Raw genomic sequence first — 16,813 nt, forward strand, 5'->3', positions numbered from 1 at the left:
TGCCATAAGTTTTTGTTTCTTCAGTTTCTTCTGGGATATCTCTTTCTTCTGTGCAACCTCCTCTTCTGGTTTTGGAACAATTTGTTCCTTTTCAGTGAGGATCATCTCGATGTGGCAGGGGGAGCTCATGTATGGATTAATCTGACCATGAGCTCCGGCGACGCATCTTGGGTGCTTTGTTCACCTGGATATGCTCAATGACCAGAGAATCTACATCCAAACCCTTAAGTTCAGCATTACTCTCTGCATTTTTAAGCATGTGCACCAAAAATTCAGCACTCTTTTTGGGCCACCGACCCTGTGTCCAGCCCCACTGTTTGGCCTGGGCACACCTACCAACTCCACCATTGTAACGTCGGAATGGTACACACTGTTTCTTTAAAGTGACATCTTTCAGATACTTGGTGGCTTTTCGTACATGCATACCCTTGATGGCCTGGACAGTTTCATGAGTGTTCTTGAAGTGAACACGAAGATTTGAACCTCTTGACTTGCATGATTTTGTGGGGTTTTCTGGGTCAAGTGAATAGCGAACCATTTTCACAGATCACCTCAGGCCGCTTGAGGGGAAGAGGAAGAGCCACAAGTCAAGTTCTTTATGTTTTCTGGGTAAGAGTCCTTTGTTGGAGATACACGCACACACACACATACACACAGAGCAAGTATCTTCTGCTTTGTGCTGCCTTTTCACTCTCAGTGTCTTTTGATAATTGGAAGTCCCTTTTTTTTTTTTTTCGAGACAGAGTCTCACTCTCCTGCCTGGGCTAGAGTGCCGTGGCGTCATCCTAGCTCACAGCAACCTCAAACTCCCGGGCTCAAGCCATCCTCCTACTTCAGCCTCCCAGGTAGCTGGGACTACAGGCATGCGCCACCATGCCCGGCTAATTTTTTCTATTTTTAGTTGTTTGGCCAATTTCTTTCTATTTTTAGTAGAGACGAGGTCTCGATCTTGCTCAGTCTGGTCTTGAACTCCTGAGCTCAAACGATCTGCCTGCCTCGGCCTTCCAGAGTGCTAGGATTACAGGCGTCAGCCACCGCGCCCGACAGGAAGTTCTTAATTTTAATGTAATACTATTTATCAGCTTTTTCCTCTGTACTTAGAGTTTTTAGCGAGGAGTCTTTTGGATAGCAGATCTTTTTTGGTGCAACTCTTCACCTGTCTGGAAGAAATCCTCGTTTGGCTCCTGCCAAGAGTTAGCATCGGTAGTTTTACATGGCTACTCATCCCCACTCTGTCCTAAGGTGTCCTCTTACCTCATTGGCTCGACTTTTTCTCACCTGACCTTTCTGCTCTGGTAACATCTGACTTGGTTCCACTCAAGCTGGCTGACTACACCTCATCTGCCCTTCAGTTGGATTTCTTAATCGGTCTCAACTAAGATCCAACTGACCAAACTTGGCAACCACCCACACTAACTAGCCAGTCTCAACACCCCTCAATCTAATTTTATCCTCAGCCTCTCTTCTGGTTATGGATTTGCAACAACTGTTAGCCCAGTTTTCCTACCCTCAGTCCAGTAGGGAACATTCCCAGCCCTTTTTAGAATATGTCCTAGCTAACTCTTTTTTTAACTTTGGCATCTCAAACTTAGGTGAATTTAGAGGATCAGAGGCTCTGTCACAGACTTTTCCAAAATGAACTAATATATTTCAATATAGAGGACTTCTAGCTGAAAGAATATGAAATTATTAACAGAAAAACTCAAGAACTCATGGCTTTAGTTGAAGCAATAGCATCATCTTTGTGCCTTAAGGGAAGCATTATTGTTATTTCTATTTGGGCATACATTATTATTACTATGTATAACACTAAAAAGAATAAAATAAAAAACATAACACAAAACCAAAAGGGAGAAAAATGAAGGGAAAATCCCCACACCTTTTCTTGGAATGCTATAGACAATTTTACTGAACTTACTAAAGGATACCTAAGTATCCTTTTTTATTGCACACTAATTATTCTCTTTATTATTTCAATTAGGTCAAACAGGTCAATACACTAGAACACAAATTTGAGAAATTTGAGTGCTTTTATGTGGTAGGTATTTTCTATGAAATTAGGTCCAAATTGAATTCTACCCATGACAACAGAAATTATTCAAAAAGTTCTTATGATGTTGGGTAAATAAATTCTGAATAATAATAAGGAATTATTATTTATTGAGAGCTTTCTATGTACTAGGCACTGTTCTTTACATGTTTTTTTTCGGAAGCAGGGTCTAATTCTGCCACCTGGGCTAGAGTGTAGTGGTGTCCTCGTAGCTCACTGTGACCTCAAACTCCTGTGCTCAAGCGATCCTCCTGCCTTACCCTCCTGAGTAGCTGTAGTTGTGCCCAGCTAATTTTTAAATTTTTTGTAGAGACAGGGTCTCACTATGGTGCTCATGCTGGTCTTGAACTCCTGGGCTCAATTGATTCGCCCACCTCGGCCCCAAAGTGCTGGGATTACAGGCATGAGCCACCATGCCTGCCCTTCCTTCCATGTATTAACATGCTTAATCTCCACAAAAAATCCATTTGGTCCAGAATATTATTTTTGCCATTTTAGGAATGAGAAAATAGGCATAGAGAAACTCGCCTAAGGTAATTCGACTAGCAAGTGACAGAGCCAAGATTTGACTCAGGATCTCTGGTTTCAGGACCTACACTCTAAACCACTGAGCCTCTAAAATCAATATAATCTATATAGCGTTTATAGTTAAGAAAACAATAGAAAAGTATTTCTAAGTCCCTTCTAAGAGATCTGGACATTATAGGAGAAGAGTAATAGTTAAGATTTCTCAAGCAATTACCATGTGGCAAGGAGTGTGCTAAGCAATTTATATGCATGATCTCTTAATTTTGGAAACATTGTAAAGTAAGTACTGTTATCCTATGTTAAAAACAAAGACCCAGACTTATAGAAATTTAGTAACTACCTTCTATGAAGTTACATGGTGAGTGGAATGTCTGACTCTAGGGCCTGTATATTCTATGTTATCAGTATGCTACACTGCCTTCCAAGATGAGAAAGTTTCCCAAATAAACTCCTTGGTATAGTCAAGAATGCAATTTAATATGCTGCTAGTGGCTGGTTGAGCCTAACAGAAATGTAGCTGAAGAGATGGACAAAAAGCCTTTGCTATCATGATCTGACAAGTCCCATCTGAAAGATGAGATACATATATGTTGAGTGAATGAACACTATAAATAATCTGATAGTCCAGTTGAAATAGTGTAGATAGGAAAAGCTTGATGTAGGGTTCTCCAAACTGGTTTTCCATTTTCATGAACTGCCTTGAGGGAAAAAAAGGTTTATAAGGTTAAATAACTTTGGGAAATTATCCTCTCCTTAGATAATCATAACGTCTATGAGAAGTTCTGCTGCTATTCTTTTTAGCTTTTTTTTGGACTAAGGAAACTTATTACCAATTTTTGAATTCAGAACTATAACACTATCTGGCTTAATGGATAATAAAATACTAATAGTTTTTTACACTTAACAGATTTTACATCTTACATAAATCACACAAATTTATAGATATTTATAGAACATACAGTGATTGAAGCAATCCTTGGAATATACATTGTTTCCATTGGAATATACAATTCCACTAATTTAACATTGACTTTAACAGTAGACCAGGGAGATATGTAAGGTACACACATTCTGTGTGAAAGCTGAAAGCTAGACAACTTTGGGCTCAGGCCCAAAGAGTATGTATTTATTACCAATTGCCACATGAAACAGCTTATGTTGGAATACTTTCCCTCCGTGATTTTTTTTTTTTTTTAAAGACTGGTCAAGTGAAGCAGTGTCCCTCCATGATTGTTATGGGTCAGAACCCACCTACAACTGCATTTGCCTTTTCTGTATTTGTGGCCTCTCCTGACCATGCATGCTCTGGTGTTTGGACACATTTATGAATCCCTAGGTAGGATTCCTTTTGTTTGCCCAAACATCAACACAGAAATGCTCTGCTTCTTGCTGTTCTTGGGTCTTGACTGCTCAACTCTTCTTGGCTTTCATGAGATTCCCTAGTAGACCTTGAATAAATTCCTCACTTTGCTTAAGCTGCCCAGAACAGTTTTCTGTTACTTGTACTCCAGTATACCTTATTTTTAAAGGATCCATTCAACTTCCAAAATTCCTTTATTCTGTGATCTAAGGGTACCTGTTATTTTTGAACAGAGATGAATTGTAACCTGAGTGTTGGTAACTACAGACAACTGGCAGCTATTGCATCAGTGGGCAGTCCTTACACTGATGAAGATTAGAGATATTCCCTTAATAACATCAGGTTTTTAATCAGGTAAATTTGTATTTGTTAAACATGGAAAACATTTTTAGTTAAATAGTTTATACTAGAGGTATGAATGACATTTATAGGAAAGGATTTTGGTTTCCATTGCAAGAAATAAGTGGGCCAAGTCAGATTTTCCAAGACACAATATCAAAGGCACTATTATTAGATACATGCTGAGTCTAAAGAGTTGAGCGTATACTTGAATTGGTTTACCACTTAAATCTCATGTGCCAGAATTCAGTGGTTTTTCGAGGGCAATTGGTATTCTCTAGTTAATTCTGCTTGATAATCCTGACATTAAAAAGGTTGAATTCAAATTATACATAAATTAAATTAGTATTAGTAAATGCCACAATACTAAAGTTTGGAAGTGCAGTTGGTCCCTTTAATATGAAACTTCCTAATCATGGACTCTTTATGGTCCTTTAAAAAGTTCAATAGTGAAATAGGGTGACTACAGCTAAAAAAACATATTGTATATTTCAAAATATCTAGAAGAGAAGATTTGAAATGTTCTCAACACAAAGAAATGATAAGTGTTTGAGGTGATAGATATCCTAAATACTCTGATTTGATTATTACACATTGTATGCATGTATGAAAATATCACATGCACCTGATAGATACAGATTTGTGTATTATAATAATAAAATGAAATGAAACAAAATAAAAAAAAATAAAAAGGTATTATTATGGATTTCCCAAAGTGAAAGGCATGCCACTCAGTGGATAGAAGGCAGCATTGCAGGGAAGAAACAGCTAGGATTGCATTTATGATACTGGGTTTCAGGGCATTGCCAATTTGAGCAGGGATATGGACAAGCAAGTTGAAACTAAGAAGGTTATGTGAGTTATTCTAAAACTAATGGGATGATTAATATTAGTGGCATGACCACAATGTTTGTATTAAGAGGCACATACTACTGAAGAAAGCATTTATTAATCTGTAACAGTAGTTCTGAACTAGGGGTGATTTTATGCCCCCATGCCAAGGGACATTTAGCTATGTCTAGAGACATTTTTGGTTGTCACAATTGGGGGGTGTGCATACGTGCACTACTGGCATCTAGTACCAGGGATGCTGCTAAACATCCTCCAATGCATAGGACAGTCCCCTGCAACAAAGAATCATTCAGCACAAAATGTCAATAACGCTGCTGCTGAGAAACCTGATTTATAAAATTAGTTCCACGTGTTTTTGAATTCAAACATACTTCCATCAGATTTAGTCAAAACTAATTTTTAGATGTTAATACAACTGGAGCAGTTTTGCTTCCTAATGAATAAACTATACTTTGTGATTTGGATTCATTTCATCAGCAATAATTATGTAATTTTGTAAACCACTTCTCAAAGTCAGGAAATGTTTGAATTTTTACACATAATTTTCCGCAATCTTGCCTTTCTTTCTTACCAATTCAAAGCCTTCCCTCTTTCTGTTCTGTTTCCTTCTCTTATGCCCCATTTCACTAGACTAAATAATCTAAGCAGTGACTAGAAGCAAATACAGTGAGCAGATTTAAAACTTAGATAGAACTTGTCTTTTTGTGAGATTACTATTTAATTTCATGTATATTTCTTTTAGGAGCAAGACATCTGGGACCAAGCTTATTCTTACGACTTTGAAATGAAACAAATATCAGATTACTTATAGAGTCTGAGATGATTAATTCCTTTCTGTTAGAATTAATCTGTTTACGGTAAGTATAGTGCTTGATTTACCTTCTTTAAAAAAAAGAATCCCTGATATTTTTCACTGTTGCCCTACTGGTGTTAATAATTTAATCATATCCCAGAATGGTACTGACATAGACACATGACTTAGAGATGTCTGGATTACTTCATAATTTTTTAAGTCCAAAGACAAAACACATATTTTGTGAAAATGTAAAACCTTTTACTGCTAAATTGTTAAAATGTAAAAGCTTTTAGGAAATACTATCCAAGTTCTGCCCCTAATTCACAACACTATAATTCCAAAGATAAGGGAATGTGTAAAAAGAGCTAACTAAGACACAAAAGTATAAAACAGGTGTTTCTTATTTCTTTGGTTTTGCTAGAAAGTGTGCTACACGACTAAAAACATTTCTCCACAGGAAGTGTTTGCTTAGAAAACCACACATGAAAAGTATTTTAACAAGTCTGTTCTTTCTTGAGAAGTAATGAAATGTAGAGATTTATTACAATCTTCCCATGCTTTAATCACTTAGTGTTTAGGGTGATGCCTCTGACATCCAGCAAAATGCCTGGTACATGGCAGGCATGCAAAAAAAACATTTGTTAAACGAAATAAAATTAATGGATAAATACTCGGATAAAAAAAAATCAATATCTTCCTTTGCAGCGCATACTCCCATGCATCTGTTACAAACCTAGCAGCTCGTCATTTATCTCCAGTTTCCTGGTGCCAGCATGATCTGTTCACACGTCAAATAAAAAATGTGCCAAACTAAACTTGTTTTTTTTCTTACCCAAACTTACTTCTCCTTTTTTCCCATTTATCTGAATGCAACCGCAGTCCTCCTACTCCCCCATTCCGCATTTCCTTCTTTGACATATATGGTTTCCTTTCCCACCTTCAATATCCCCCCATGTTTCCCCACCTGGATCTTAACTTCCACCTCCTCAGCTTCCACCACCTTTTTGCCTGGACCAGTGAATACCCTCCAATTTTTCCTATCTTTAGTCTCTTCTCACCAATCTATATCTAATTTTGTTGCTCCATCTCACCCCCGCCACTCCGGAAGAAAACGACGCAGTTTGTTATAACGGTTAAGAGAAGGGATTGCAGCTCTGACATGCCTGAGGATAATTAGCGATGGATGAAGAACTTCTGGATCCAAATTGCCTGGCTCGCTGTCTGCCATTCAAGGACTTAACTGTTTTTCCCAGCCTCGTTTCTCACTTTGTACCCTAGCCCCCAAACCTCCCTCTGTCTCTCACCTAGCGTTGGATGTCACCTAGCCTTTAAAGTCCAGCTCGCACGTCACCTTACCCACTTCCCTGAAATAATCTTCCTCTCCTCGGAGCTGCCCTCGCACAGCACCTATGTGTCTCACTACATGCTTTGTACAATTACTTGCGGTTTTTTTGGGGGGGTAGGGTGGCGTGGGTGGGAACGTACATTTCTTGAGAGCAGGACATCGTTTTGTTTTTTATGTCTCCAATAAGTCACAGTGTGACTTGCACTGTGGGTTGCCCAGTGTTAGGTAAACAACATCAATTTACAGAAATAAGTCCGACTCAGAGCGTCTCCCCTGGAGGACGTTGTTTTACTCGTCTGCCGGTTCTCCGGTGTCTGGCAGAGCACCCAGCTCTGAGACGACGCGGGACCCTTACCAGGAGAACTAGCGCCCAAGGCAGCAGCCCAGCCCGACCCGACTTTCCCCGCCCACCAACCGCTCCAGCGCCGGCGGCTCCCCAGACTCACGGCCCCGCCCCTCGGCGTGCCGGCCCCTGGCGCCAAGGCGCACGCGCAGGGCTCGAGCCGGCGCGGACGAGCGCGCGGCCGCGGGGCCCCTCCCCCACCCCTCACCGCGCACGCGGGGAACCCATCGCCGCGGCTGCTTTGGCCGCCGTGGTCGGTCGTCGTTATGGACTCTCCGTGGGATGAGCTGGCTCTGGCCTTCTCCCGGACGTCCATGTTCCCCTTTTTTGACATCGCCCACTATCTGGTGTCCGTGATGGCTCTGAGGCATCAGCCGGGTGAGTGCGGGGCGCCGCGGACCGGCCCTCTCAGGGTCCCGTCACGGCCAGGAGGGCCTGACTCGGGCGGGCGGCCGAGCGGCCGCTGCCCTGGACAGTTCCGAAGGTCGAGTTGGAGGGGCGCCAAGAGCCAGCTCGGACGACTCCAGGAATACAGATGGGGAAACTGAGGCCGGGGCGGGAGGAGGCCCCAGTACGAGTCAAAGGAAGCGCCACCCGGGGTTCCCGACGCCGCATTAGGAGCGTGCGGGGCTGACCCCGCCCACAGGACTTCCCCAACAGGTGACAGAACCGCTGCAGCATTTCGGAGCCACAGTGCTGCTCGCGCCCGCCCAGGATTTGCGCGGTCTCCTGGTGGGACCACCGCCTCCTTGGACGGTATTTGAAAGTCACCCGAGGACAAAGCTTCTAGAGACAGCAAGTTTCTGACTTAGTCTCCCGGAGCAACAAATAGTTACCGTCTACTTTCCAGTTATGAAAATTATACACACACTTAAATGTAGACAGACCAATATTCCCCTTCACGCAGTGTCCTAACACCTTGCTTAGCATGTGAGAAGCGGGTGGATTCCCGTTTTCACAGTCAGCAGCGACATCGTACAAGTAAGAGTCATTTGGCATAATTTCACTCTCTGTAGAATGGGGATATAATCTTAATACAGCATTTTGAGTTCATTTAACTGTATGAGCCGTTGCAAGGAGCAATTATTTGTGGGATTTTTTTTTTTTTTTTTGTATTTTACATTCAGGATATGTTTGCTCCAATATTGCTTTACTTTTGTCGTTATTCCACCTTCCTTTTAGCTTTATGGCTCTTTCTTTGAGGTCAGACATTTCTTTGTCTACTTTCTATATGTTCATGCTGCCTTTTTGTCCTACAGATAGTTGATAAGTGAGGTCTTAAGGAAGATGCAGTCACTCTTTCGTGGACTACTGGTTTTTTAAATCCTTGAACTTGAGAAACATTTTTCATTTACATTGAACTTTCTAGCTCAGTCTAAATGATTGGTAGAAATTATGACCTGGATAAGGGGAATATTACTGTATTAAAGTAAGACAGATAATCTGGGTAAGATACTGCTTCCTTGATTTGAAAAGAAGTACATTTTGTTACCACTTCATATTCAGAATTTGATATTTTCTTGTATAGACTAAATCAGAGGTTCTCAAAGTGTGGTTCAGAGACCCCTGGGGCTTCCCTGACACTTGTAGGTTAAAGTTATCTTCATAATAATGTGCAGATGTTATTCATCTTTTTCACTCTCTTTTTCTCAGTGTACAGTGGAGTTTCCCAGAAGCTACATGACTTGTGATACTATAACAGATGGAAGCAGACATGAGAATACAGCCAGCTGTTTTCTATTTGAAGGCAAACATTAAAGAAATTTGTTAAAACATGCAACAGTGAAACTCTTCTCACTAAATGTTTCTTGCTTTGGAAAACATTTTTCATAAAGAATACATTATTTATGTTAACATTTAGTGCATTTAATTTTAAAGTGAATACATAAGGAACTATTAAAATGTTATCAGTTACAATTTCTAATATAAATAGTGATACTTGTAACCCACATAAACAAAAACTCTTTTAGGCACCTCAAGAAATTTTTTTGTCAGGTTTTTTTTTTTTTTTAGGATTACAATTTACATACAGTCTATTCACCATATTTATTTATTTTTTAAGTTTAATTTAATTAATTTATTTACTTACATTTTTTTTTTTTTAGTGACAAGGTTTTGCTCTGTTGTCCAGGCTAGGTGCAGTGGTGCAATCACAGCTCGCTGCTACATCAACCTCGTGGGCTCCTTGAGTAGCTGGGGCTACAGGAGTGCGCCACCGTGCCCAGCTAATTTTAAAAAAAATTTTTCCTAGAGACAGAGTCTCATTATGTTGCCCAGGCTAGTCCGAAGCTCCTGGCTTCAAGTGATCCTCCTGCCTTGGCCTCCCAAAGTCCTGGGATTACAGGCATGAGCCACTAAGCCCGGCTGTTCACCATTTTTAATATGAAGGTCTGTGTTTTGGGACAAACACATGCAGTCATATAACCACCATCACAATCCAGATATAGAATAGTTTCCTCATCCACCCCGAATTCCCTCCTTCCCCTTTGTAGTCAGCCCTCTCCGAGCCCCTGACAACCATTTATCTGCTTGATAATTTTTAGGGGTGTAGAAGGGTTCTGAGACTCCAAAATTTGAGAACCACTGAGATAATTGAATGCTAATACAGTTTTATACAATACAAGTACTTGTAAAGAGGTAAATTGATAGAGTTAACACACAAGGGTATACCTGTTTAGGCTTTTAACAGAAGAGTGTTAGACTGCTGGTTTCCTTTGACAATATTAACTTTTGTTAGTCTTCAATATCTTATTCTGATGATCAGAAAATAGTTTTCATTTGCATTTATCATGGTTACTAATGAGTTTATATGCTTCCTAAGTTTATTGGCCATTTGTAACTTCATTCCTATAAATTGCTTAATACTTTTTGCCCTATTTGCTATTGGACTATAGATTGTTGTCTTATTCTGTTGACTCTCTTTGTGTATCATGGGTATTCTGTTTATGCGTGGTAGACCTTTTTTCCTTGACTCCTGCTGTCTTTTTACTTTGTTCATATTATCTTTTATGGCAGAAGTTTAAAAAATTTCATAGTTAAATCTGTTTACTTTTTCATAGACAAATTTTTTTTTTTCTTTTTTGTAACTCCTGGTATTTTTGTATTAGTTTAGGAAGATCTTTCCCATGCCTAAGATTATAAAAGTACTCATTTACGTTCTTCTTCTTTTTTTTTAAATATAGACGGAGTCTCACTCTTGCTCAGGCTAGTCGTGAACTCCTTGAGGTCAAGCAATCCTCCCGCTTCGGCTTCCCAGAGTGCTGGGATTACAGGTGTGAGCCACCATGCCCAGCCTCATCTATGTTCTTTTTAAAAAAATTCTATAGGTCTAAAAATTATAGGTTCTTAATCTATCTGCAGTATTTTTGTGTTGTATAGATGTTGCTTTGCAAGTCTTTGAATCTTGATGCATAGCTGGAAAGAACAGTTGGACTCAATGATCTGAGCAGAGTAGGCTCATTGAATTTGGTTTTGCTCTAACACCGTTATTCAGATCATCTCTTCTGCATAGTTCTCTGGAGTGGCCTTAGTTCTTGCTTGTTTCCTTTAGCCTCTCATTTCTTCTGTGAGCTACTGAAATCCTTCCAAAGAATTCTTTATGGCTTAAGTTTGTCATGGTTGGTTTTTGTTGTTTGTAGCCAAGAACCCTCATGTCTTTTTTTCTAGCCTTTTCATATTGAAGAGTGTTGATGTCGAATAGTAGTGGTGATAGTCAATGGCTTTGCTTTATTCCTGATTTTAATGAGAGTGCTTCTAAAGTTTTATCAAATTTGATGTTTGCTATAGGTTTTTAGGAGGCACACTACGGAAGTTTTATTCTTAACTTTCTAGGATGTTCCTATATCTTTACATCGTCTTGGTTAGAGAAGGTGACAAATTTTATTAAGTGCTATTTAAAAAAAATCTATTGATCATATTGTTTCCTATTAAATATGTAATGTAGTGAATTATGTTAATACATTTAAAAATGATGAGTCATCCTTATTTCTTGGAATAAACTCTACTTGTTTTAATTCGACTTTATTTTAATTCATTAGGAATTTTGATTTGCTACTACTTTATATAAAATTTTTTATATTTGTGTTTATAATGGAGATTAGCCTATAATGTTCTTTTATTGTGTTATCCTTTTCCAGTTAGGGTATCAAGATTATGCTGTTTTGTAAAGTAGATTGGGAAGCTTTCTATTTGTTTTTTTTTTTTTTTTAGCTCTGGATGGTTTATTTAATAAACATTGCCTGCTCTTTGATATTTAGTAGACTTCAACTGTGAAGTTATCTGTTTCTTGGTGCATTTTAATGGATAAGTCTTACTTTTTTTTTCAATCCAGTATTAAGTCATTTTGGTTGTTTATGTTTCTCAGAAATCATCTCTTTCCTTTAGATTTTTCAAGTCTGTTGAAGTAAATGTGTACATTATAGTCTAGAAAATTTCCCTAAATTCTTCAGTACTTCATTCTTAAATGTTATCTACTTCATTTGACTCTTGTGGATCTTATTCACTTTATATTTTATGGTAATTTTTTATAGGCTTTTATATATCTTTTCCTCTTCTAACTCACTTTGAATAAGATATATTTGTTCAGGTTCTGTCAGTAGATATAGTGAGTAGCTTGTGTTGCTCTCTATTTATGTGATCAGTGTTGCGTTTTCATTAGAACTGAAGAGCTGATATGTATATACTCCCAGCCTAATGCCCACTTTCTGTTAGATTTTTACTTAGTATGTCTCTGCTTTACTTAATTGGCCTCTTTTCCTATCCTCCAGTGATTGATTCTCTAGAACTCAGACCTATAGTACAATAAGATATAATTCATAATGTATATACTGCTACCAGGGTTCTTCTTATCTTTACCCTCTCAAGCATGTTACTCCTTGAGGCTCTGTTTTGGAATGGACTCTACCACTGCCAATTACCTCACTCCCTACTTTCCTACCTTTTATATCTTATTGTTTGTAGTCTCCAACCCTAGATCTTAAAAAAAAGGCTAGTGGTAGCAAGAAGGTAAAAGGGATTAACTCCTTTTTTCTGTTTGAGGTGTGGAGAAGGATTACATTCCATTTTTGTTTGGTTCATGTTTTAGGTTTTTAAATCCAAGGAAAGATAATGTGCCCCCCCATGTGACTTCTGCGTCATAAGCAAAGACGTAGAGTTATATAACTACTGGGATTGTTTTTTTCTCTTAGTTTACCTCCAGTTGTTTCATAATTAACTCTAGTTCCTCCTGAACTCTGGCATGTGATTGTCTTTAGTTTTCAGTTTTGGCTAGTACTGTAAGTTTTTTTTTTTCCTTTTTTCTGTCTCCTGGGCCTTGTGTTAGGAAGTTGGAATATGCTGTTTTGGGGGCTGCTAGTGAGAAACCATTTTAACAGAAAGTTTAAATAAAAGGACCATGGGTTTACCTAAGATTTATAGTTCCTGGGACTGGTTTCTATCACCCTTAGCTATTTGTACTTTGGAGGCCACGGTGTGGGACAAAAGGTAGCAGGGAGTCCTCAGCATGGGCCAACATCTGCAGAGGCAGAAGCAAAATGGCGGCACACCCAGATTTGGAAAACTTAGAAGTATTCAGCAGACATGCAGAATTGTTTAAGGGTGACAAAGATTGATACTCAGAAGTATTAAAGGTATCTCAAGAATGTTCTGGACAAACTTGAAAGGCTTTTGGAAAGAGATTCTTAAACTCCAGTGGAAAGTTTTTGCATTATCCATATCTGCAGTCCTCAACCTCTGGGCTGTGGACTGGACCGGTCCGTGGACTGTTAGGAACCGGGCTACACAGCAGGAGGTGAGTGATGCCTGGGGAGCGAAGCTTCATCTGTATTTACAGCTGCTCCCCATTGCTCATGTCACCATCTGACCTCCTGTCAGATCAGCCGTGGCATCAGATTTTCATAGGAGTAAGAACCCTCTGTGAACTGTGCATGCGAGGGATCTAGGTTGTACTCCTTATGAGAATCTAATGCCTGATGATCTGAGGTGGAGCCGAGGCGGTGATGCTAGTGCTGGGGAACAGCTGCAAATATAGATTATCATCAGCAGAGAGGTATGACTGCGCAATAAAGGTAATGCGCTTGGATCATCCTGAAACCAACCCCTCTCCGTTGGCTGTGGAAAAATTGTCTTCCATGAAACCAGTCCCTGGTGCCAAAAAGGTTGGAGACTGCTGGCCTACATGATTATTTTTTAATAATTTTGATGAAAAAGCATACTTGAGTCCTGTGAGATATATTATGTTGTTTATTTTTCTCTCTTTTAAAAAAGATAAATCTGTAAAGGAGAGAGACTGTATAAAATAGAAGTAAACTAATATGCAATTTAAAAATCCTTAACATTTGGAGTTGAGGCTTTAAGAAGGCTAGAACATTCCCATGCTTCTTTCTGAAAGTAATATATATCAACCACTAGCAAGCTGAATGTCAACTGTTTTGAAAATAGCTACAGTGCAACTAGTTCTTAAAAATAGGGACAATGCTGTCAAACTAAAATAGACTGAGTACAACAAAATAAAGAAGTCATGTATGCTGTACATTAGAAAATGTCTTTCTAAGCTGTGTTATAATTAAGTTAATTTGGTTTACTTTTTATTTATTTAATTTTAGTTTACTTTTTATTTATTTATTTTTATTTTTTAGAAATGAGGTCTCTGTTACTCAGGCTGGAGTGCAGTGGTGTGATCATAGCTCACTGTAGTTTCAAATTGTTGGGCTCAAGTGTTCCTCCTGCCTCAGCCACCTGAGTAATAATACTATTTTAAACATAGTGTAATGATTTATTTTGGCTGGAGTGTGGGATTATTTTGTACATGTGATTTTAAGTGAATTTACAGGAATAGAGTGTGACTTTATTTTTTAGCTTTCATTTCATAATGGCAGTATTTGGATATTAAAGTCCATATGTGTTTATTTGTATTTTAAACATCTCATGCTTGGAATTAGATTCAGGACTCAATGTGACAAATTTTGCTAAGAATTTTGGGGAAAATAATTCTATTGATAGTGTAGTTAAAATATCTTAACTCAAGGTAGGACAGATAATTTTTTTCTCTTCTAAATGCCAATATGTTAAAATAAAATAATTTTGAGTTAGAGAAATTTTTCTGGCTGATGTAATTTTGAAAATTAAGGCAAATAGGACTGATGTGAGGGAGACTCTCACCCCTAACTCTGTTCTTTTCCTGTCTCTTTTTTTGCCTAATAAAATCTTAGTTTCATTGATTTAAGACTATGGGGTTATGAATACTTTGTCACTGCCATAATATATCGTTCTCATCCCAGCTTTGCAATAAAAACTCAAAAGAATTATATCTTGGGCTTAGAAAATTGAGTCAGAAGCAGCCTAAGGGTTTCATTTTACGTACCTCTTCTTTGCTGTCAGCGATCAATCCATTCAACACATAAATGAATCATCAGAGTGTCTGCTGTATACTAGGTGGTAAATATATGTTATATATGTATATTCACTCATTTTAAGTTCTCATAAAATTATTTCCATTTTACGAAAAATGAAATTTGTGCCAAGAAGATGTTAAGAGGTCCTATCCAGAGGTTACAAAACTAGTAAGCAGTCATAGCTGCCTGTTTGACTTGTGATAATCCTAATTAAGGGAAATTAAGGGTAGTATTAATAAAATTATAGTGCTTAAACTCTTTGAAATATTTCACATATTTTTTTTGTCATATGATAAACATTTATAGTGCATCTATTCCTTACTAAAGTCTATGTTAAAGTCTCAAGGATTAACAGTCTTATAATGGGGATGAATTATGAACAAAATCTTGAATGTGATATGTTGTAAGAGGAATGAAGAAAACCACAAGTTGAGGGAAAACGAAAGTTATTTTGATAAACTTAATCAGAAATGAATATTACATGAGTGAATACTTTGTGCAAAAGCATTTAGTAATTTTGATTTGGATTGTTTTAATGGTCAAAGGAAAACCTGGGAGTATTTGGATTTGGCTTAGCCAGTGAGTGTTGAGTATCTGCAGGTAATGCTAAATCTTTTGTTAGAACAATACTAAGGAATGCAGAAGATAGGGACACCAGCCAGTATTCCCTAATTCCCTAATTGTATATTTATCAGACGTAATCAACTACCTTGGGAATGTATCTTTATGGTGACTATGATGTGCTACAATGGGCCCATTATAGCTCTCATTCAGTTAGAGCTCTCATTTCAAGAGTGCATCCCCAGTGCTAACCAAGATATGCCTGTGACAGAGAGAGGAAGAGACACGAATACAAACATACTCAAGGTGGTGGGAGTGGGGAGAAGAAGAGAAGGAGAGAGAGGGGAGGGAAGAAAGAAAGGAGTATTTGTGTGTGTAAATAAGCATTAGAAGAAGTCTAGAAGTAATCACTTCTTTGGAGAAGAGCATGATTGAATGGTAGGAGTAGAGAGGAAGGGGTAATTTTGCTCTTTTTAAAATTTACTTCTGTCATAATAGTGATAGCCAATATTTATTGTTTACTATGTGCCAGGATGCAAAACATTTTATCCCAGCCTTTTGTCATATAGAAGTCTTACATTTTGATGTAGTAGTATTTGTAAATCTTTTTCTTCATGGCATTATTCAGGTTAAGTACTTTTCTTTGTTTCTAGATTGCTAGATTTAAAAAAAAAATCAGGAATGTTGAATTTTTATGAAGTGACCTTTTATTGTCTGTCTAAGGGAGTGATCATAACAATTTGCTAGTATAATGAATGATTTTAATGCATTTCTAAATATTGAACCTTCCTTGAATTCTTTGGGTAAAATCTCCTTGGCCATGATTTATTATCTTTTTGAAAAACTATTGATTTCATTTGTTGTTAATGTATTTATGCCTTATACTCATAAATTAGAATTTAATGTGTGTCCTTCCATTCTTCCTTTCTGTCTCTTTCCCTTCTTCCTTCCTGTTTCATTATATTTCTCTGTCTTTCTCTCTTTTTTTAAATAATTTTTGAGGTTAGGATTATGTTGTTTCATAGAATGATTTAAGTTTTTCTCCTTTGCTATATGTAGCTATAATGGTTATTAACATACAAATGAATCGTCCAAAAATATTTGGTAAATATTTTCCATTAATTTATCCAGGCGTAGCACCTTTGTTAGGCTAGGTCTTTGACTGCCCTGTAGTTTTTTCTGTAGTTATTTGTATGTTCAGGTTTCTACTATTATTAAGGGAATTTTACTAATTTATAGATTCTTAGA

The 16,813-nt window shown here is 38.0% G+C and overlaps 1 protein-coding gene and 1 pseudogene across 2 annotated transcripts in view; one reads left to right on the forward strand and one right to left on the reverse strand.

Annotated features, from left to right (window-relative positions):
- LOC105805619 lies at window positions 1-575 on the reverse strand (annotated as a pseudogene). Its single transcript, XR_001137220.1, has one exon. The product of XR_001137220.1 is annotated as a 60S ribosomal protein L17 pseudogene (transcript).
- Window positions 576-7,757: 7,182 nt separating this feature from the next.
- Window positions 7,758-16,813, forward strand: part of TMEM38B (transmembrane protein 38B) — a 44,442-nt gene continuing 35,386 nt past the window's right edge. The window contains exon 1 of the mRNA XM_012638530.1: window positions 7,758-7,991. Within this exon, the coding sequence (XP_012493984.1) occupies window positions 7,880-7,991 (112 nt within the window). The 5' untranslated portion in view covers window positions 7,758-7,879. The remainder of the gene's footprint in view (window positions 7,992-16,813) is intronic.

The sequence above is a fragment of the Propithecus coquereli genome, unplaced genomic scaffold (genome assembly GCF_000956105.1).
Source record: "Propithecus coquereli isolate 6110/MARCELLA unplaced genomic scaffold, Pcoq_1.0 Scaffold130, whole genome shotgun sequence".
In the NCBI taxonomy this organism is placed as follows: domain Eukaryota; kingdom Metazoa; phylum Chordata; class Mammalia; order Primates; family Indriidae; genus Propithecus; species Propithecus coquereli.